At 39.5% G+C, this 23690-nt stretch overlaps 1 protein-coding gene across 2 annotated transcripts; it reads left to right on the top strand.

Annotated features, from left to right (window-relative positions):
• The first annotated feature begins 1342 nt into the window (after positions 1-1342).
• LOC103284791 (zinc finger protein 14 homolog) lies at positions 1343-21977 on the top strand. 2 transcript variants are annotated; one of them, XM_054710661.1, is made up of 6 exons: positions 1343-1363; positions 1512-1709; positions 10962-11037; positions 15431-15557; positions 17116-17211; positions 20519-21977. In XM_054710661.1, the coding sequence occupies exons 2-6, from the start codon at positions 1537-1539 to the stop codon at positions 21883-21885; spliced, it is 1839 nt and encodes a 612-aa protein (XP_054566636.1). In that variant the 5' UTR covers positions 1343-1363; positions 1512-1536; the 3' UTR covers positions 21886-21977. The 2 variants fall into 2 exon arrangements, with proteins under 2 accessions (XP_054566636.1, XP_027999271.2); XM_028143470.2 differs by lacking the exon at positions 1512-1709 and having other exon boundaries at positions 1351-1363.
• Positions 21978-23690: the final 1713 nt, after the last annotated feature.

The following is a 23690-nucleotide window of genomic DNA, read 5'->3' as shown; positions in this document are numbered from 1 at the left end:
ACTTTGGGAAGTAATTAGGTCATAAGGGTTATTTCAGCCTTTGAAACTGGTGATAGTCTTTTAGTCCTAATTCAGTGACTATAAAAAGGTGGTGTTGTTGTTTTTTTTGGTTGCTTTAACACACATCACCTTAATTAGTAGCTGCCATGAATGGAATCATTGCCCTTATAAGAAGAAACAGGAGAGAATGCTTCAGCTCCCTCTGCCCTCCGCTCTTACCAATGAAGGTGAAACAAGAAGATGATCACCTGAAAACCAGGAAGGAAATCCTTCACCAGACACTGAATCTGCCAATTGTCTTGATCTTGATTTGTTGACAAGCCTCCAGAACTGTGAGAAATAAATGTTGTTTACATTATGCAGTTTACGATAATTTGTTATAGCAGCCCAAACTAAGATAGTGATATATCAATGTCATTTTGATTTGCAATTCCCTAATGACAAGTTATTTTGAGCATATTTTCATACACTTATTTGTCATCTGTATATTTTCTTTGGTGAGGTGTGTGCTCAAAGCTTTAGCCCATTTTTCAAATGGTTTATTTTCTTATTTGAATTTTAAGAGTTCTTTATATATTCTGGATTCAAATCATTATATAGATACGTATTTGCAAATATTTTCTTCTAGTCTATGGCTTGTCTTTTCATTCCTCTTAGCAGTGTCTTTTACACAGCAAAAGTTCAGTTTTAATAAAATTTGACTCCCCCCCCCCCCCCCCCCCCCCCAAATCATACTTTTGGTGTTGTATCTAAAAACTCATTCACAGCCCTGGACGATGGCTCAGTTGGTTGGAGTGACCACCATACACCAAAAAGTTTCAGTTCACTTCCGGTCAAGGCACATACCTAAATTGCAGCTTCCATCCTCTTGGGGAAGCACATCTCTCTCTCTCTCTTTCTCTCTCTCTTCTCTCTCAAATCAATAAAAACATATCCTCAGGTGAGGATTAAAAATAATAATAAAATAAAAACTTATTCACAAACCTAAGGTCACACAGATTTTCTCCAGAAGTTTTATAATTTTGTGTTACATATTTAGGGCTATGATCCATTTTGAGTTAGTTTTGGTTTACGTTTCAGGTCTGTGTGCCTAACACAAATCATCTATCAGCTGCCTGCTGAAGCCAACACTTCTTTCTAAACCCTGATAGAGATTCCTCTGCAATGCACACAATCCTGACCGGGGCAGCCTTGAAACCCCGCCCCAACCAGCCCTTTCTCAAGCCCAGCGGCACGCCCCGCCTTTGCGCACTCCCGGCAACCCTTTGGGGCGGACACCAGGCCTTCCTGCCGCAGACTACATTTCCCACAGGCCTCTGCGCGTAGTTTTGTCAGGGCTTCCTTGCTGGTGTCGCCTCCAGAGGTGAGTAGGTTGCAGACATTGAGGAGACGGGCGCGGGGGCGGCGCGGGGGCGGCGCGGGCCTAAGTGTGAACTCAGTTGCTGTGACTATGGAGTTGGGGACGGTAATTGGGCTCTGGGTGCCCTGTGCCCTCTGCCCTTCCGCTCCAGGGCCGCACGGATCCGGCGGCCCAGAATGGCTCTGAGTTCAATGTATGAACCCCAGAGTGAAGGCCGTCAACAAAAAGAGGGAGCCCTGAGAAAAACTCTGGATCACAAAACCACAGCTGAACCATTGCACCCTCCGGAGGAAAGTGACGTGAACTTGGAGACACATTCCAGCCCTGGTCGTTCTACGCTGGCCTTTCGGTGTGATAGCGGGAAGGGGTGCGCGTTTACCCCAGGCTCCCAGATTTCCCTCTGGTGTGTGTGTGCTGTGTGGGCATGAGGCTGTGACCTGCGTTAGCCAGCTCAGTGTCCCACGATTCCTGTCTCCTCCTCCAAACCTGCTGATCTTTAGGAAAGGAGGGAGAAAGGGAGATACATATAAATTTATATGTAATGTAATCTATCGATATGCAGGGAGTCCCAAAAAATGTATACAGTTGTAACGGCTGATAAATTCAATTTTTAAAATGAAATATAATTTAATAAACACTGCTTTTATAATTATTCAAAGTGTGAGTATACATTTTTGGAGAACACCCTATACTAGTGTAGGTTAATAGATAATAAGATGCGTTTCTGTTTCCCCTTTGTTCCATGAAATGTTATTTTTATTTTTCCAGACATGGGAATATTTGCTTCTGTAAAAGAGGGAAAATCCGCTCGGACTTAAAAGAGAAAAAAGCAGTGCTGTTACTAATCAGGCTGGGAGAGAAGAGGCAGATCAAGCTGCAAAATTAGAAAACATTGTTTCTCCTTGTTGGGAGAAAGAACACCAGATGTTAGACCCGTGGAGTCAGACCTGACCTTGGTTCAGCAACCTCAGTACCTGAGTTCTGGCTAAGAAAGAATTCAGAGCTACGACTCAAAACTATAAGAGAAAGTTTATTTAGGAAGTCCCCGAGGTAGAAGAAGAGAAGTGTAGAAGAAATGGGCTCAGGAAGCAAGTTACAGAGGCATCAGAGGGCCCTAAAGTGCTGCTGGGGGAAGGGGTGGGGAAAGGCCAGTGTGTGCTCAATAGAGAAAGCCACACTGGGTCCTCCCGCTTGAGGGTATTTATCTGGAGGCCTGAGGGGAAAGTCCCAATAGAATATTGATCAGTTTTACAGGTGTGTCTTTCCAGGGTCATGGTCTCTAGGATTGGTTGTTGTCAGGACCGGGGTTATTTGTCGATGCAAATATTGTTGTGGTCCTGAGGTCAGCCATGGCATTGCTTGTCTGGTTTTGTTGCTTTTCTGGGCCTGGAGCTGAAACACAACGGAAGCCTAGATGTATCTGATGTGGGTCAGAGCCTCATTCTCCTGTGTGCTTCATGCTTAAGGGCCCCGTTGTGAGTTTTCCCTCTAAGGCAGCGGTAGCCAACCTTTCGGACCTTGCGGGCCACCGGTTGGTGACTGCTGCCCTAAGGGGTTCTAATCCACATGACTAGCAACATGCCGGGGGGAGGAAAGGTCAGGGGGTCTAAACTTCATGACCCAGTTACATGCTAGGGGAGGAAAGGTTACCCTGGGGGTGAGTGAGGTTCTTGTTTTCCCAGTTTTGCCCGTGGCTAGGCACCTGGGGCCTTCTGCCTTGCTAACCTTCTGCACCTGGCCCGTTGTTTTCCTCTGCTCATGTGTCTAACTGCCTACCACATACTCAGGTCATGCAGCAATTGTAAAAGGCCATAACGATTTTCTCTTTGAGAGATTACAGCTTTCTTACCAAGAAAGTGCTCCAGACCCACTTTGCTATTTTTATTTTATTACTGGGGATACCCAATTGCTAAACTGCTCTCACTGTATAGTAGTACTCAACCTCTAATTAATCCCTGCCTCCTGTTCTCACCTCAGAAACAGCAAACATTCCAGAATTGTTCTCCCCTTCCTCTGCATCCTTTAGTTGGTACTCAAACCTTTACACAAGAGCTTCTCTCTCTCTCTCTCTCTGTCTCTCTCTGTCTCTGTCTCTCTCTCTCTCTCTCTCACCCATTACATTCCAACCCTTCCTGTGGAACTTCTCCCTGTCTTGAGTAAATAAATCTGACTCTATAGGTGTGTTTCATGTAGTCTTTAGCTAGTAAGGCTTTAATACCTAAACTACCTATTGATCTGGATCTTTGTTCTTCCTTCTCAGTGAATGATGGAGATGATGTAGGTCAGTGGTCGGCAAACTCATTAGTCAACAGAGCCAAATATCAACAGTACAACGATTGAAATTTCTTTTGAGAGCCGAAAACCGACTTCTGCGCATGGGCCACGAAGTTTCAATCGCACTGTACGTGCGTGCCCGCACGTGGTATTTTGTGGAAGAGCCACACTCCAGGGGCCCAAGAGGCGCATGTGGCTCGCGGGCCGCAGTTTGCCGACCACTGATGTAGGTAGGCATCCTGCCCCTCCTTACTGGGTATTACATGAACGTTTGGCAGTCATTTAATTTCTCCTATGAGCTGCTTCTTTCTAAATCCTTGCATGGTTTGCAAGGAAAGCTAACAGCAGAGCTTTATTTTAGGCTGTGATTTGTTGAGACTAGTTTAGTTGGACTCATACTAGATGCCTTTGGTTTTCTCCACTGCCCTAAGGTCAAAGCAGAGAAAGATAGGTCATCTGCTTTTGAGGCTTTTAAGGAGTGGTAATTTGGTAGGGCTTTAACATGGAGATCTGTGTTAACAAGAGAAGGGATTGTTGTGGGGTCGAACCCTGCAGTCAAAAATAAGACCACCGGAGGCTGCTAGTTGATTAAAAAAGCAGGCAAGGATTTATTGAAACTGGCCAGGACGGCCGCAGGGCACCACACGCAGGTGGCCACCCTCACGACCGCGCCGTCCCAGGTGTAGGCAGTCCTTTTAAAGGTCCAAACCACAAGAATTTCCCTTTGTTCTGAATGCTAAATTCTAAATTCTAGACATTGGAATGCGGACTTATCTTGTGAAAGCAGGTTGTACAAAAGCAGGACTGAGCAGGGTTAATAATCTCTAAAGGTAGTCAACTCCTGGAGCCACTGAGTCAGTGGGAATCCATCTCCTGTGGTTCTGGTCCACGGGCACAGGAAATGACCTTTGTGATGTGGGATGGATTAACGTGAGCTTCCAGGTCTCAATCTGGGGGCTGAGTTAACTACCCTATTGTTTAAGCAAGTAAGTGCGTGCAGGCGCCAGAATAGCAGGGTTAAAATTTAAACAGCAGTTTTTACCTAAGTATGGTTGCTACCATATTTCAGGGATTCTTAGTAGAAGAGAAGCAAAGACATTAGTAGAAATTTGAGAAGAGGTTTGAAGCTTTGGTCAGCATGCGTTTGTTTCAGGCAAAATATTTATGTGGTTTTAAGGGAGGCAGTTTAGTATAGTGGCAACAGTATGGGCTTTGGAACTAAATTACCAGGGTTCTAATCCTAAACCTATCACTTAGAATTGGGTGAACTTGGGACAATTTATTTCATCTCTTTTTGCCACAGTTCCTTCATTTGTAAAGGGAGGATATGATAAAACCTACTATATAGGATTGTTATCAATAGATGAAAAAATATATGTAAAGTTCTTAGATAATGCTTTGGACACATAAGTGCTTAGTAGATTTAGTTGTTATTATTATGTTGTAATTTCATGTTTTTTCCTATTACCCAAATCCAACAATTGTGAGGATTTTGCTACTTTTACTTCATCCATTCACATAGCTCCCCCTTTTGTAAATTGTTGATAATCAGGAGGAATTGCTTGTCAACAGGAAGGTTTGAAACTTAATAGTATTATAAGAAAGAGCAGGGCTGAGAAGCTCATTTTTATGGAAAAAAGGGAATTTTCTTTTTTATTTCTTTCTTTATTGATTAAGGTATTGCATATGTGTCATTATCCCTCCATTTGCCCCCCTCCCCTTCCCACTCATTCCCTCACCCACCCCCCCTGGTGTCTGTGTCCATTAGTTATGCTTACATGCATGCATACAAGTCCTTTGTTTGATCTCTTCCCCCTTAACCCCACCCTCCCCTACTTTCCCTCTGAGGTTTGAGCATCTGATGGATGCTTCTCTGTCTTTGGATCTGCTTTTGTTCATCAGTTTATGTTGTTCATTATATTCCACAAATGAGTGAGGTCATGTGATATTTATCTTTCAAGGAGAATTTTCTTTAATAATTATGGGAAGAAGAACATATAGGATTTTTCATCTATAGTTGTGTTTCATTAAATTTCTATTTGCTCTTTTAAGTGCTTCATATGTAGTATCTTCTTTAATCCTCATAATAACCCTTTGATTGAGAACTGGAATTATCACCATTTTACATAGGAAGAAACTAAGGCTGAAAAATTAAGTAACATGTCCAAGATCATATGGGTAATAACTATCAGAGCTGAAATTTATATCCTAGAAAACTGACAGCAAAGCCTATATTAGTAATTACAAAAGTATACAAAGTCTCATCATTATACTTAAAAATTCTTCCTGCCTAAGTAATCCATCATAAAGGAGGGAGGTGATATTAATATGATGCCAGCAAGCAATGTCCAGGTTTTCCTGAGGCTCTGTGAAGGGAAATGTATTTCCTACAGTTAGATCTGTGCCTAACAATTTTCATTTTAGTAATATTCTATGCAAAATGAGATTCAAAAAACAAAGTCCAGCATCTGTTATAGTGCTTCAAAGGGTTGGTTCAGAAGCAAAATAAACTCATTTGTCAGCAAGATGTGAAGGAGGCAGCATGAGACTTCAATCAGTGCTTCGAAGACATCAGTCAGGGACTTTGTACCATTCTTTTCTAGATTGTGCTCCAACATACATGAGCAAATTAAATCATAGAGTTGGTTCACGAATTAGAAACTGAAATTTAAAAGTCACTCAGGAAAAATAACAGGGTTTTTGTTTGTTTGTTTGTTTTTTTAGTGTTCTAAGCTCTTAGTTTAACAGAAGATATGAAGAAAATGTTGAACTTCTTGGGAGTATTTGTATCCTTTAGTTCACACTGTAATATGGTGATGAGTCTCACTGGCTGTCACTGTAAACATTTTAACTGGTCCTTCTAGGCATACATGTAATTTTTTTTTTTTTTCTGTCAAAATAGTTTAATACCATACACGTTTTGTTTGTTTTTTTAACACAGCAGCTTAACCCATTACATCAAAACTGGCAACATTATCACTTTTTAATATTTGCATGGTTTTCAAATATATAACCATTTTTCCAATTAGATTATTTTCAGCTTGGATTCATTATAAGCCTTATCTGTCAGCATAACTCCGCAAATATCTTTTTTTTAATATTTTTATTGTTGAAAGAAGTACATATGTCACCTTTTCCCCCCCACTGGCCCCCTCTAGCTCACCCCAACCCCCGCCCAAGGCCTTCACCACCCTATTGTCTGTGTCCATGGGTCATGCATATATGCAAACAAGTTCTTTGGTTGATCTCTTCCCACCCATGCTTTCCCTCTGAAATTCTGAAGTCTTTTCCTTGCTTCTATGTCTCTGGATTCATTTTGTTCATCCGTTTATTTTGTTCATTAAATTCCACATATGAGTGAGATCATGTGATGCTTATCTTTCTCTGACTGACTTATTTTGCTTATCATAATACTTTCCAGGACCCTTCTGTCTCAAAGGGTAAGAGATCCTTCTTCTTCTTTTTTTTTTACTGCTGCATAGTATTCCATGGTATAAATGTGCCTGAGATTTTTTATTCACTCATCTACTGATGAGCATTTGGGCTGTTTCCAGATCTTAGTTATTGTAAATTGTGCTGCTATGAACATATAAGAGAGCATACATTCTTTCTGACCAGTATTTCAGGTTTCTTAGGATGTATTCCTAGAAGTGGGATCACTAGAACAAATGGCAGTTCCATATTTAATTGTTTTAGGAAACTCCATATTGTTTTCCACAATGGCTGCACCAGTCTGAATCCCCCTTCCCCACCCCCACCCCCCAGTGGTGTACTAGGGTTTCCTTTTCTCCACATCCTCGCCAGCTCTTGTTGTTTATGGATTTGTTGATGGTAGCCATTCTGACTGGTGTGAGGTGATACCTCATGATCATTTTAATTTGCATCTCTGATGATCAGTGACTTTGAGCATTTTTTATATATCTCTTGGACATCTGTATGTCCACTTTGGAGAAGTGTCTATTTAGGTCCTTTGCCCATTTTTTAATTTCCTTTTGTTAAGTGGTATGAATTCCTTATATATGTTGGATATTAAGTCTTTATCAGATATATCATTGCCAAATATGTTTTCCCATATAGTGGGCTCCCTTTTCGTTTTATTGATGGTTTCTTTTGCTGTGAAGAAGTGTTTTATTTTGATGTAGTTGCATTTGTTTATTTTTCCTTAGTTTTCTTTGCCTTAGGAGACATATCAGTAAACATATTGCTATGAGAGATGTCTGAGATTTTGATGCTTATGGTTTCTTCTAGGATTTTTATGGTTTCCAGATTTGCATTTAAGTCTTATCCATTTTGAATTTATTCTTGTGTAAGGTATAGGTTGGTGATCTAGTTTCACTTTTTTTAATCTATCTGTCCAATTTTCCCAACACCGTTTATTGAAGAGACTGTCTCTACTCCATTGTATGCTCTTGTCTCCTTTGTCAAATATTAATTGAGCATAATGGCTTGGGTCTATTTCTGGGGTCTCTGTTCTGTTCCATTGATCTATATGCCTATTCTTGTGCCAGTAACTGGCTATTTTGATTACAGTGGCTTTGTAGTATAATTTGATATCTGGTATTATGATTCCTCCACTTTGTTCTTCTTTCTCAAGATTGCTGCAGCTATTTGTGGTCTCTTTTGGGTAACATATACATTTTTGGAGTATTTGTGCTGGATGAAACATGCTATTGGTATTTTAATAGGGATTGCATTGAATCTGTAGATTGCCTTGAGTAGTATGGACATTTTAATGATGTTAATTCTACTAATCCATGAAAACGGTATATTCCTCCACTTTTTTTTATTACTTCCTCTATCTCTTTTTTCAACAAGGACAAGACTTTTACCTCCTTGGTTAAATTTATTCCTAAGTATCTTAATTTTTTGTTGTTGTTGCAATGGTAAATGGGATTTTTTTTTAGTGTCTCATTCTGAGATTCATTATTGATATATAAAAAAGCCATAGATTTTTGTGTTGAATTTATATCCTGCTATGTTGCCAAATTCATTTATTAAATATAGTATTTTTTATGGAGTCTTCAAGGGTTATCTATGTACAATATCATGTCATCTGCAAATAATGAGAGTTTTACTTTTTCCTTTCTAATTTGGATGCCTTTTATTTCTTCTTGTCTGATTGCTGTGGCTAGGACTTTCAGTACTATTTGAATAAGAATGGTGAACGTGGACATCCCTGTCTTATTCCTGTTCTTTGGGGAAATGGTTTTAGTTTTTGCCTGTTGAGTGTGATGTTCACTGTAGGTTTTTCATATATGGCCTTTATCATGTTGAGATATGCTTCCTCTATTCCCACTTTGCTGAGAGTTTTTATCAAAAATGGATGCTGGATTTTGTTGAATGCTTTTTCTGCATCTATTGATATGATCATGTGATTTTTGTCTTTCAATTTGTATTTTTGATGTATCATGCTTATTGATTTACGAATATTGTGCCAGCCTTGCATCCCTGGAATAATCTATTGGTCATGGTGTATAATCTTTTTAACATATTGGTGGATCCAATTTGCTAATATTTTGTTGAGGATTTTAGCATCTATGCTCATCAGAGATATTGGCCTGTAATTCATTTTCTTTGTATTGTCTTTATCTGGTCTTGGAATTAGGATAATGTTGGCCTCAGAAAAAGAGCTTGGAAGTGTTTCTTCCTCTTTTTTTTTTTTTTTTTTTTTTAGGAATAGTTTGAGGAGTATAGGTGTTAGTTCTTCTTTGAATGTTTTGTAAAACTCCCTTGTGAAACTGTCTGGACCCGTGCTTTTGTGTGCTGGGAGTTTTGTGATTACTGCTTCTATTTCATCAATTGTTATTGGCCTATTCAGGTTGATTCTTTCTGTCAGTTTTGGGAGATTGTGTTTTTCAAGGAATTTGTCCATTTCATCCTCATTGTCCAGCTTGTTGGCATATAGTTGTTCATAGTATTTTCTTACAGTCCTTTGTATTTCTGTGGTGCCAATTGTTACTTCTCCACTTTCGTTTCTGATTTTATTTAGTTGGGGGTCCTCTCTCTCTTTGTTTCTTGGTGAATTTGGCTAAAGGTTCATCAATCATATTTATTTTTTTAAAGAACCAGCTCTTGGTTTCATTGATGTTTTATATTCTTTTGTTTTAGTCTCTATGTCATTTATTTCTGCTCTAATCCTTATTATTTCCTTCCTTCTCCTTTCGCTGGGGTTTTCTGTCTAATTCTTTGAGTTGTAGGTTTAAATAGGGTTGTTTTTTTTTGTTTGTTTGTTTGAGGTAGGTCTGTAGTGCTCTGGACTTCACTCTGAAGACTGCTTTTGCTGTGTTCCAGAGATTTTGGGTTGTTGTTTATTCATTTTCATTTTTTCCAGGAAGTTTTTTATTTCTTTCTTGATCTCATTGGTAACCCAGTCATTTACACTAATAAAAGAGAAACATGCAAATTAACCATCACTCCGCTATGCCAAGCCATGTCCACCAGCCATTCAGGAGCGAGTATGCAAATTAACCTAACCAAGATGGCGGCCGGCCACGGAGCTGGAGCAAGCAGGAGGCTTGGGTTGCCCCTTGCAATGGAGGAAGCCAAGCTTCCTGGCCAGCCCTGGCCTCCGCTCAAGGCTACAAAGTATCAATTATAGAAGATAAATAAATCCCAACAAAAATGGTAGCAGCCACAGAGCTGGAGAGAGCAGGAGGCTTGGGTTGCCCCCAGTGATGGAAGAAGCCAAGCTTCCTGCCCGCTGGCCGGCCCTGGCCTCTGCTCAAGGCTACAAACTTTCAATTATAGAAGATAAATAAATCCTAGATACTTGCTTCTAGCAAGAGATCAACAACAATACAAACTTAGCAGGAGACTTTAACACCCCACTGACTTCTGTGAATGCATCTTTCAGACAAAATATTAACAAGGAAACAATGGCCCTAAAGGACACACTGGATCAGATTAATTTAATTGACATTTATAAAACACTAGTAGCCCTGCACACGAATCTGTGCATCTTCGTTGGTGTGGTCCTTTCTTGGCCCTGAAAAGTTGTCCTAGAAGCAGGAGGAATTGCTCAGGACATGTTTGAATAATCTGTCAGGACCACATTGTCAGATGGTGAGCTAGTCAGAATTCCTGCAGAAATATCTGTTCTTCTACACCAAGTCCAGTATTGTTCACTGGGTTTCTTCAGGGCTTGGATTTCTTCAGACACCCTAAAATCTCCTCCAGTTTGTGGGGGTATGGGATCAGTGTGGGTATAGTGGTGCAAAATAGATAGGAAACAGGAGGGGAAGAAAAAAAAAAAAAGCTCATATTAACATAAGTAATTTTGGGAGCTCTGAGGCACATCTGATTTCCTGGCTTCTTTTTCTTCTTCCAGATCTGGTTTATATGGATTTTGCAGTTTTCCAGCAGAAATCTTGAGAAGCACTGACCAGTTCAAAACCATGGCCTTTGTAAGTTGATGTTTTTAGAATATTGTCAATTTCTAGGTCATGCAGACATACTCATTTCTTATCCTGAAATTTCCTGTTTAACAGAATCCCATTCACGAACCTGCTGTAGTTTTTCTCATTCCCATGAGAACTGGGAACAAATAGTCCAGGATCCTCTTCATGTACTCTTTCTCTCCCTCTTCTCCCCCCACTAATGTGGACTATCTCCTATCTACAAAATCTGTCAAGATCTATGAGGGTATAAAACCTTGATAAAAAAGCAAGTATTCTCTGCAGAATATTCCACCTATTCACTTTTTCCAACAGAACAAGCTTTTGATTTTAATACTAAACTTCAGAGAGACTATAGGTCTCTGAGTACAATGAGTTTTAGTCTAGTTTTATGAAGGAAAAATTTATATCCCCAACACACAATTTGACACTTTAAAAAAGTTTTTGAACTATTTATTTGTTTGCTTTTATTTATTTTTATTTTTTAATCCTCACTCGAAGATATTTTCCATTGATTTTTTTTTAGAGAGAAGGAAAGACAGAGAGAGACATCGATGTGAGAGTAACATCGATTGGTTGCCTCCTGCACACACCCCAACCAGGGCCCAGGTTGAGGAGGGGCTTGCAACTGAGGTACAAGCCCTTGACTGGAATTGAACCCAGGAACCTTCGGTCCACAGGCTGACTCTGTCCACCGAGCCAAACCAGCTAGGGTGCTTTTTGAACTTCTTTTTTTTTTTTTTTTAACTTCTTAATTGACATATAGTGTATATAAGAGAAAAGTGCACAAGTCCTAAGTATACAGCTAAATGAGTTTTTATAAATTGAATGCATGTATGCCGCCAGTCCTCAGGTCAAGAAAGAATATCACTAGCACTTCAGATGTCCCCTCTTAGCCACTCCCTACCCACCCAGTCCAAATGTAACCTCTATTCTGATGCCATAGGGGCTTAATCACAAAGAACAACAACAGCCTGTAATTATTGGAATCGAGAGTCTAGGTCAGTGGTCGGCAAGCTCATTAGTCAACAGAGCGGCAAACCGTGGCTTGCGAGCCACAGTTTGCCGACCACTGCCATATACCATAAATTAATTTTGCCTATTTTTAGAACTTGGTAAGTGAAATCGTATAGTTCAATGCAACATTTTAAAACAAAAAACAATGTGCAGCAAGAGTCTTATTTTATTCCAAATGCAAGTGATAGACCATCAGAACCATCTGCAGATGTTTTGAAATACATGCAATCTTAAAGGGGATATGTATATCTGGTGCTGCTGATTTATAAAGGAGACATTAGACCATCATACTGAATGTGAGCCATTCCTGCCATTATGTTTTTGTTAGAAATGCATTTTCATAGTATATTTCATATGTAGCCTTTGTTTGTGCCTAGTATAAAATGAGTTCCTAAAAAGTTGGAAAAAGTTGGAAGAAACTGTGGAGAAAGAAACAATTCAAGTGAGAAATAAGAGTTCAGTAAAAAAACAAACAAAACAAAAAACACACACACAAAAAAAACATACACACACAATGAAAATACTAAAGCCGCCGAAACCGGTTTGGCTCAGTAGATAGAGCGTCGGCCTGCGGACTCAGGGGTCCCGGGTTCGATTCCGGTCAAGGGCATGTGCCTTGGTTGCAGGCGCGTCCCCGGTGGGGGGTGTGCAGGAGGCGGCTGATCGGTGTTTCTCTCTCATCGATGTTTCTGGCTCTCTATCCCTCTCTCTTCCTCTCTGTAAAAAATCAATAAAATATATATAAGAAAAAAAAAAAAGAAAGAAAATACTAAAGCCAAAGTACATCTGCACTAACCCCTGTGTACTATAATTCTATACGGGGGAGGAATATGAAACTGTTGAGGGGTTGAAATTGATGTATAATGCAATATAAATCTTTGATTTAAAATGTTGGGAAAATAGGTAAATTAGTCAATAATGTAGTGACAGAATGCCTGACTTGGGGGAATGGATTATTGATAATAAGTGGGAGACCCCAGTTTTGAACTTTCCTTGAAGATCTATAGTTTGATGAGAGAGAAAATCTTATCCTATTTGACTGCTATAGGGAAAATTCCAAACTTCTCCACATGAGATTATTATTGGCTGGTCTCCGTCTCTGTGTGTGTTGAGGTCTTATTATATGTAAGGCTTTTACAGTTGGGTGGATTAGGTAGGGATGTGATTAGGGCCTTATGTTACAAGGCCTAAAAGCAGAACATAAAATTTTAGGCTTAACCATTTCTCCTGCTCTCATCAGATATGCTTGTCAGCCAGCAGGAAAGACTCCCCATGTGGTTAGTTCCCCTATCAGCCACAGCAGCAGCCCTTCTGATTCTTAATGTATTGCTTTTACTCCCCTGCCAGCCTGCAGAATTACTCAAGCCCCGTCACATCCTCCTGTGGGAACCAGGGAACACCTCACCCTCTTGTTACTACCCAGCCTGCCTCTCACAGACCCTGCTTATTCACTCTATTCCTGAGGGCAACCCCTGTGTGGCCCTGCATGACGTTTGGAGTCCTCCTTAGCTGGGCTGTGAGTGTATATGACCAATAAACTACTGGCAATCTCAGCTATCTAGTGTCAGGTATTCAGCCTCTCATGCTATGTAGGGTGAGGGAATCCTCCATGTAATGAATGAATAGGAGGTGATCAGAACAAGACTGCAAATAGAAATATTAACAGCCATCTGGGAAATCCTGAGAGAATGCCAGGAACAATCCATTGTGTAGTTTTATGGGATGTGCTGGTCTAGAGCAGGGTTTCTCAACCTTGGAACTACTCATATTTTGAGCCACAAAATCTTTTACTGTGGGGGATTGTCCTCTGCATTTAGGATGTCTAAAGGTATCCCTGACTTCCACCAGTTAGATGCCTGTAACACACCTCCTCCTCCAACTTGTGATAATCAAAATTGTCTCTAGACAGTTGTCTTCTGAGGAGTAAAGTCACTCCTAATTGAAAATCACTGGTTCAGAATGATATCTTCCCAATTCAGTATCCTCTGACTTAGGAATGCAGAAAGATGGTCAGTGATGGGTAATGGATAATAAAGAGTAAGAAGGTCATCCAGATGCATAAATAAGTAGTAGATAATACAGACTGTGAGATTTGAGGAAGACTTTTGAATTAAAACATCTAACTAGAGAAAAAAAGATTGAATATCACATATTTAAAATGTAGACTACCATGTAGCAAAGTTTTGAAAATTTATTAAAATATTGGTAATAACAAGGGAAATGTTTATAATAAAACTAGGGGCCCAGTGCATGAATTCGTGCACCTAGAAAGGAACTGTGGGCCGCGAGGCTGCGGTGGGCACAGGGGTGGATCTTGGCCCATCCTCCGTGCCCCTACCCAGCCCCTCCCACCTCTGCCACACCCATGGCTGATGGTGCTGGCCCCACTCGCACCCGCTGATGGCACAGAGCAATTGGGACAGGTGCCGGGCACTGGCAGCAGTTGCGAGCAGCGGCTTCAGCGCTGGCTGCGGGTACAAGCGGGGCCGTCGCCAGCAGCAGGTACGAAAGGCGGCTGCTGGCCCCATTGCCCCTCAGGAGCAAGGGGAGGTGGTGAAGCCCTGAAGGGCGATCGGGGCCGGCCGCCACTGCTTGCACCTGCCTGCTTGCACCTGCTGACGGCGCTGAGCGATTGGGGCCGGCACCAGGCACTGGCAGCGGGTACAAGCACCAGATGAGACTGCGGTGCGCAGAAGCAAAGAATTTTCAGTAACCACCAGAGTCTCGTCCTGATTACAGCGACTGATGCCCCGCCTGGTTCTGGCACCCCCACTCACCTGCTCCACTATCCCACCATGGCCAATGCCCACCATGTTCCGTGCTCTGCCACCTTCTGCCAATGCCCACCATGTCCTGCGCACGCCCCCTGGTGGTCAGCACACGTCATAGCGACCCGTTGTTCGTTTGTACTGCTGGTTGGTCTATTTGCACATTAGCCTTTTATTATATAGGATCTGACTTTATGGTGAACTTGAGTCTGTTTTCTTAGAGATTTTATAGTATATTAAAGAGAAATTGTTATCAATATGTTTTTATGATCATTCAAAGAAAAAGAAGGTAGAGAACCTTATATTTCTTAAGAATTTGTGGTGGAGATACAGCTAACAGAAGGCTGTGTGCACTATTTCATTTTATTGGGACTTTTGGGGGTTATTTTATTCATTTCAAGATATGTGTGGGTAAAATTTACTCTTATCTGCAGCCACAGGACTATTCAAGAGGTGCGGCACCCTGCTTCAGGGTTACTAACTTCCTTACTGTCCCTTAAGCATGCCACATGTTTCCAGCCCCACGCTGTCTGCTGCGATGTGGCTCATTCTCGGCAGTGCAGTCTTTGACCTTTTTTCCATTTAAAAAATATTTCATTTACTGGTTTGTTTTTCAGGGTTCAGTGACATTCAGGGATGTGGCCATAGACTTTTCTCCGGAAGAATGGCAATTCCTGGACTCAGCTCAGAGGGACTTATATAGGGATGTGATGTGGGAGAATTATAGAAACTTCATCTCTCTGGGTAAGGCTACTTATTCCAAATTATATTGGCTTTCTCTACTGTCAATTTCATGACTCTGTTTTGAGAAACTAGATAAATGTTGCCTCTCTATTCCAAAGGAATTGGTCACGTGTTGTTAGTTTGGAAGTAGGCCCCTCCATCTCACACGTTGTCACTCCCATCCTGTGAGGTCCTTCAGACTTTCTTCAGGCTCTGAACCTCCCTTAATATCCAAGGGGCAGTATTTGAATTCTGGGTTGCTTACAACAGAAGCATTGTCCAAGAAACCAGATTTCACATTGTATTTGAGCTCAGAATTGATGTAGATGCTTAACATTCATTTCTAATCCAGCTGCAAGGAGAATACCTAGATACAGGAGTTCTGAGTCTCTCTAAAAATCAGAGCCTATAGAACTTGTATAAAAAGGGATGGATCCATACAGTTTATTTTAAACTCAGTTAAATGGCCCTAGCCAGTTTGACTCAGTGGATAGAGCATCGGCCTCGGACAGAAGGGTCCCAGCTTTGATCCCAGCAATGGTGTGTACCTCAGTTGCAGGCTCAATTCCCAGTCCTTGTCCAGGCAAGTGCGGAAGGCAACCAATTGATGTGTCCCTCTCACATCAATGTTTCTCTCTCTGTCTCTCCCCCTTCCTTCTATTCTCTCAAAAAAATCAATGGAAAAATGTCCTCAGGTGAGGAATAACAACAATAAAAAAAAAAAGTTAAAACTCAGTTAAATGTTTAAATGTATTCTGTTTCCTATAACAGATAATTAATTCTACCTACTTTGTAGTTGAAATTTAAAATTCTAAGGACTTTTTCTTGTAACATTGAATGAATATTCTAGAAAGGATATGAGAATGTCACAGGAAGCAAAATTATAATAAAAGTTAATACTAGTATACATATATTATGTGTATATGTACATATATAACTATTCTTTTTTAAAATAAATTTTTATTGATTTCATAGAGGAAGGGAGAGGAAGAGAGAGATTGAAACATCAGTGATGAGAGAGAATCATTGATTTCCTGCCCCCTGCATGCCCCCAACCCAGACATGTGCCCTACTGGGAATCAAACCATGACTTCCTGATTCATAGGTCGACGCTCAACCACTGACCACACTGGTCAGGCCATATATAACTAGTATATAACTAGTCTAAATATTGCACATTACTAGTTAATCCTCACAACAACTCTATGAGAAATATATTATTTTTCTCATTTCAAATGAGAAAACTTTGGCACAAGAGGTAAACACAGCAACAAAGGCAGTATTTGAATGCAGGCAGTCTGGATCCAGAATTTATTTTTCTTAACCATTACGCAAGACTGCCTCTCAACAGGCCTTGTGTGAGTTTAAATTATGCTAAGGCCAATTCTTAACTATCTGGTGTCTATTCCTTGTGATCCTGAGGTTACCATAATATGAGTGTTCTTCAACTCCTTGCATTTCTTTGCTCTTAGACTTTATAAAATAACATTTTGGTCTAGAGTTCTTTATAAATTTGAACAAATCTGAATCTAAGGACTTTTTGGCTTATTATTTCATGTCACATTTTTCTATTAAGCAGGACCTTCCATTTCTAAACCAGATGTGATGACATTATTGGATGAAGGGAAGGAGCCCTGGATGCTTATGAGGGAAAGGATAAGAAGACACTGCCCTGGTGAGTGAGGCTTAGCAGGCATGGGAAAGTCATTACTGCAGGAATAGCTAAGCTGGTTAGGGTAAAGGCACAAACTTTAGGTTTTGTTGAGGCTATCTCTTCAAAAGCCCAAGGCTTGTGGAGGGTGGAGGAAAGGCCTGAGACCCGGGAAGCAAATTAAAATATTTTAAGCCTAGACTAACAAAGGAACTTTCTATTGACCTTGTTACACCTCTCATATTTCTCTAGCATTTCAAAGAGAGGATCTGTTCTCAGAAGAAAATAAAAAGATATATATAAAAGGTGAAATTAACAAAATAGGAAAAATCTAGAGAAAATTAATAGAGCCAAAAGTTAATTTCTTGGAAAGATCAACAAAGTTGGTAAACAGTAAACTTGACTAATGAAGAGGAAAAGGCAACATAAATTACTGTCAGGATTGGAAGGGAGGTTTTCAGTTCACATTTTATGGCCATTAAAAGAATAATAAGAGAATGTCATGAATAACTTTATGCTAGACAATTTGACAATTTAAATGTATTTGGAAAATTCCTTGAATAATATAACTTACCAGAACTGACAGAAGATAAAAAGAAAATATGAATAATCTTATATCTATTAAAGTAATTGAATTATCAGAAATATTTCCACACAAAAAATGTCAGGCCCAGATGGTTTCACTGGTTAATTCTATGAAATATTTAAGAAATTAAAGCAGAATTACACACATTTCTGTAGAAAATGTTCCAATTCATTTTATGAGACCATATAACTCTTATACTATGACCTGACAAAGATATTACACACAAAAAAAGCAAAGCAAATTCAGCAGATATAAAGATGATGATCAAGTAGGGTGTTTTCTAGGAATACAAGCTTGGTTTAACATTAAAAAATTAATCAGTGTAATTCTCTCTTCCTCTTATTAAGGCCACCAATCCTATCTGATTAGGACTTTATTCTTATGACTTTATTTAACCTTAACTGCAATCTCTTTGATTGTCCTGCTGAGATGTCCTCCAGACCTTCTGTATTATGGAGGCAACTGGTGTTACCCTAATAAATAGGGATTGGGAAGTCTCATGAGAGCTGATCTAGATTTAGGGTATCAGCTACTAAATCTTATCATTGGTAGCTGTATATATTTGTGTCTGGAAAACCTGAAAGAAAAATATCTTCCTAAACTTTTAAAACACATACTTAAAAAGCCAACTATTCAAATGTACTTAAAATATGGTGTTTAACCCTGCCAGTGTTGCTCAGTGGTTAAGCATCGGCCTATGAACCAGGAGGTCACGGTTCAATTCCCAGTAGGGCACATGCCCAGGTTGCAGGCTCGATCCATAATGGGGGACATGCAGAAGGCAGCCCTCAGCACCCCAATGTGTGTGTCCATGGATTTGCATACAAGTTCTTTGGTTGATCTCTTCCCACCAACCCTCCCCTGCCTTCCCTCTGAGATTCCAATAGTCTCTTGTTTATGCTTCTATGTCTCTGGGTCTATTTTTTTAAAATATATTTTTATTGATTCCAGAGAGGTAGAGAGAGATAGAAACATCAATAATGAGAGAGAATCATTGATCGGCTGCTTGCTGCATGCACCACATTGGGGATCGAGCCCACAACCAGGCATGTTGCCTTGATTGGAATCAAACCTGGGACCCTGCAGGCCGATGCTCTATCCATTGAGCCAAACCAGATATGGCTGGGTCTATTTTTCATCAATTTATTTGGTTCATTAGATTTCACATATGAGTTAGATCATGTGATACTTATCTTTCTCTGACTGACTTATTTCACTTAGCATAATACTCTCCAGCTCCATCCATGCTGTTGCAAATGGTTCTTTCTTTTTTATGGCAACATAGTATTCCATTATATAAATGTGCTACCATTTTTTTATCCACTCATCTGCTGATGGGCACTTGGGCGGTTTCCAGATCTTAGCTATTGTAAGTTGTGCTGCTATGAGCACAGAGGTGCATATATTCTTTCTGATTAGTGTTTCAAGTTTCTTAAGATATATTCCTAGAAGTGGGGCTTTCAGGTGTCTAGAGGTTTTTTTTTGGTTAACATTCAATGCAAAAGTAGTAGATGATTGAATTTTAAGGGATTTCCCATATGTATACTATCATTTTATCTGAAGTAATAAGTATACTATTATCTTTAAAGTGCCTGAATCAGAAAATAAATACCCTGTATAATTTTAACAAATCAGGTGATTCTTATCTACACTTAAATCAGGTCTTCACTGATTTAACTTCTTTCTTTAATCATGGGGTTCCCTTCCTTTCCTGGACTTTCCTTGTTCTTTTTTCTTTGGCCCCTTTTTAATGTTTGAGAATACAGTCTGTTTCATAATATAACTAATACTCCATAATACAAATTAGCTTAATAGTGCTATGAAATAGGGAATGATATCAGTATAATGTTGAAGTTAGTTGGTTCACAGGCAATATTCTTAGTTGAATGGAGCCAGAATATTAGTATATTTATAACATTCAGAAGGAAAGGCAAAAGACTTCAGTTTGATGTGTTGATATGAGCCCTTCCACCCCTATATTAAGAAAATTAATAATAAATACTTACATCCAGGGCTCCCTCCTCAGAGACATATACAATCACTTGCATAGCTTCTAGCTAAATACCTTGCACTTCTCCTGATTCCCACCTTAATGTTAGCCTCACTGGCCCAGGGCTTTATTTTATGTACAACATTTCAGCACCTGAAGTTCAGCATTTCCACTTAATTTTTCTGCGTTTTAAATTTTTTATTGATTTCAGAGGGGAAGGGAGAGGGATATAGAAACATCAACGATGAGAGAAAATCATTAATCGGCTGCTTCCTGCATGCTCCCTACTGGGGATTGAGCCCACAACCAGGGATGTGCCCTGACTGGGAACCGAACTATGATCTCCTGGTTCATAGGTCAATGCTCAACCACTGAGCCATGCTAGTGGGGCAATTTTTATGCACTTTAATACCCACAAAATGGCCTTCAGCCATACTGAGCTGCTTTTTGGGTTCCCTTGAGGTCCCTATTATATTACTAGTAGTTAGTGCTCTGCTAATACAGTTGCATAGACCTGAGTGTTCTTCTCCAGCCCTACTTTCTTCATAAACTCTAGTTTTTGGTGTGCAATTTTGCAGGAGTTAGTTTTTATAGGTATACATGTAGTTTTGTAGCACAAATGCCTATGTTCTAGAGATGTCTAATTCATTCACTTGTAATAGGCATTATTTTAGGTTCCCTTTATTTCTCTGTCAAAGTTTTCTTCCTACTGGAACAGAAAAACAGCATGTGTTTGCTTTCTTCTTTTCTTTCAGATTTGGAGTCCAGATACAGGACTAATACTTTATCTTCAGAAAAGGATATTTGTGAAATATATTCATTCCAATTGGAAGTAATGGAAAAAATTAAAAGCTATTGCCTTCAGAACTCTATTTTTAGAAATGATTGGGAATGCAAAAGGAAGATTGAGGGGCAAATAGAACCACAAGAAGGATGTTTGGGGCAAGTGAAAATTACTTCTGAAAAAATGACCACTTACAAAAAGCATAATTTTCTTGCTGAATATCAGAGAGTTCATAATAGGGAAAAGTTATATGAATGCAAGGAATGTAGGAAGACCTTTATTCGTCGCTCAACACTTAGTCAGCACCTGAGAATTCATACTGGTGAGAAACCTTATAAATGTAAGGAATGTGGGCAAGCTTTTAGACAGCGTGCACACCTTATTCGACATCACAAACTTCATACCGGTGAGAAACCCTATCAATGTAAGGAATGCGGGAAGGCCTTTACAGTGCTCCAAGAACTCACTCAACATCAGAGACTCCACACTGGTGAAAAGCCCTATGAATGTAAAGAATGTGGGAAGGCCTTTAGGGTACATCAGCAACTTGCTCGACATCAGAGAATTCACACCGGTGAGAAACCCTACGAATGTAAGGTGTGTGGGAAGACCTTTAGACAGTGTACACACCTTTCTCGGCACCAGAGACTTCATATTGCTGAGAAGCTCTATGAATGTAAGCAGTGTGGGAAAGCCTTCGTGTGTAGCCCAGACCTTCGAGTACATCAGAAAATTCATTTTGGTGAGAAGCCCTATGAATGTAAGGCATGTGGAAAGACTTTTAGAATATGCCAACAACTTACTGTCCATCAGAGTATTCACACTGGTGAGAAACCCTATGAATGTAAGGAGTGTGGGAAGACCTTTAGATTAAGACAACAACTTGTTCGTCACCAGAGAATTCATACTCATGAGAAACCCTATGAATGTATGGAATGCTGGAAGACCTTTAGTAGTTACTCACAACTTATTTCACATCAGAGCATTCATATTGGTGAGAAACCTTATGAATGTGAAGAATGTGGGAAGGCCTTTAGACTGCTTTCTCAACTTACTCAACATCAGAGTATTCATACTGGTGAGAAACCCTATGAATGTAAGGAGTGTAGGAAACCCTTTAGACTACTCTCGCAACTTACTCAACATCAGAGTATTCATACTGGTGAGAAACCTTATGAATGTAAGGAGTGTGGTAAGGCTTTTAGACTTTATTCATTTCTTACTCAACATCAGAGAATTCATACAGGGGAGAAACCCTACAAATGTAAGGAATGTAAGAAGGCCTTTAGACAGCATTCACACCTTACTCAACATCAGAAAATTCATAATGGAATTTAATACAAGAAAGCCTTGATATGTACATTATGTTACAGAATATCACAAAATTCATTTTTGAGAATTGTTTTCATGCTACAGAAAAAAAAATTGCTTTAAAAGCCTTCCTTCACCATTCAAATATCGCCTCTGGCAAATGTATGTCAGAGAATAATACAATTAATATAAGAAAAGCTTTAGCTTTCTTTTTTTTTATTTTATTGATTTTATTACAGAGAGGAAGAGAGAGGGATAGAGAGTTAGAAACATCCATGATAGAGTAACATCAATCAGCTGCCTCTTGCACACCCCCTACTGGGGATGTGCCCGCAACCAAGGTACATGCCCTTGACCGGAATCGAACCTGGGACCTTTCAGTCCGCAGGCCGACGCTCTATCCACTGAGCCAAACTGGTTTCGGCTAGCTTTCTTTATCATTGTCTCCATTTCACTACTTTATTACAACTTTGTTACTGGACAAGGTTCTTAAACGTCTGTGCCTCATCTTGTTCACTTGTAAAAAGGTGATAATATGTATATTATTTATTGCTGTATAATAAATTACAACTTAATTAATAGGTTAAAATAATACATATATATTATTTTATAATTTCTATGGATTGGGTGTCTGGGTGTAACTTAGTTGGGTCTTCTGCTTCAGAATTTCCCAGGAGGCTAAAATCAAGATTTTAGCTAAGGCTGGGTCTGATCTGAAGGCTTAACTGGGAAAGGGATCTACTTCCAACCTCATATGGTTGTTGGCTGAATTTATTTTCTTGAGGGCTACTGCACTGAGGTCCTAAGTTTCTGACTGTTGACAAAAGGCTGACCTCAGTTCCTTGCCACATAGGCCTCTTCAACATGGCTGCTTCATCAACAAATAGTCTGCTAGAATCATAAAATTTATAATCTTGTGTAGTCGAATCACTGAAGGAATATTTCATCACTTTGTGTCTTCTACTGGCTAGAAGCAAGTTTCTAGGTTGCCTACACTCAAGGGAAGAGGATTCCATGAGTGTGAAGACCAGGAGGTAGGGACCACTGGGGCCAGTTTAGAGAAAGCCTGTGTACACTGTAATAGAATTATAAGTATTAAGTAGTTAATACTTGGAAAAATAGCAGCCACATAGCATGTTTACTGTATATATTTTCTGTAATTGTTATCATTAGTATTAGTAAATTCATGTGAAAGGAATTTCCTATGGGAGTAAAAAATTGAGAAATGCCTCCTATTTCTGCTCAGGATGTATTTAATTTATTCTGGATAAAACCTAGAATGTTATATTGAATGTGAAAAGTTCATCATTTAAGCTGCATCAGAAATTTCATGCTGAAAAGAAAGCCTTAAGAATTTCATGAATATGATGTTGTTAAGAGTACAACTATTGAAAACTCAAAGAGAAAGATGAAATTATTTTCCCATAATAAATTCCTGAAAGTGAAGATTTATTATCTCTATTCAAAATTAATTAGAAACTATCAAAAAGATGGCAAAAAGGAAATAAATCATTTGGAAATTTAATATTGTATCTGCACATGCATGCATGTGTTTGTGTGCATAAAACACTTGTATAAAAGAAAACATTTTTTTTTTACAGTCAGTATAACTTTTGATGCTCAAATTGTCCCATCTTCAACCAGTGGAAGTTGGGTCTTTTGAAATGACCCCCTTAATAGTTAGTTTACTTGGTTATGGCTATACAATTCGTCAGCTATGGATGGTGCCTAGGCACCGACTCATCCTGAAAATTGGCAAGGGTTAAATAATTTATTTTGTTTTTCCCTTTTGAAAAAGTTTCATAACCAACGAAAGCTCATCAAATTAGAAT

The sequence above is a fragment of the Eptesicus fuscus genome, chromosome 21 (assembly GCF_027574615.1).
Source record: "Eptesicus fuscus isolate TK198812 chromosome 21, DD_ASM_mEF_20220401, whole genome shotgun sequence".
Classification (NCBI taxonomy): Eukaryota; Metazoa; Chordata; class Mammalia; order Chiroptera; family Vespertilionidae; genus Eptesicus; species Eptesicus fuscus.
Note: the sequence above shows the minus strand (reverse complement) of the source record. Positions and strands in the feature narration are given on the sequence as shown.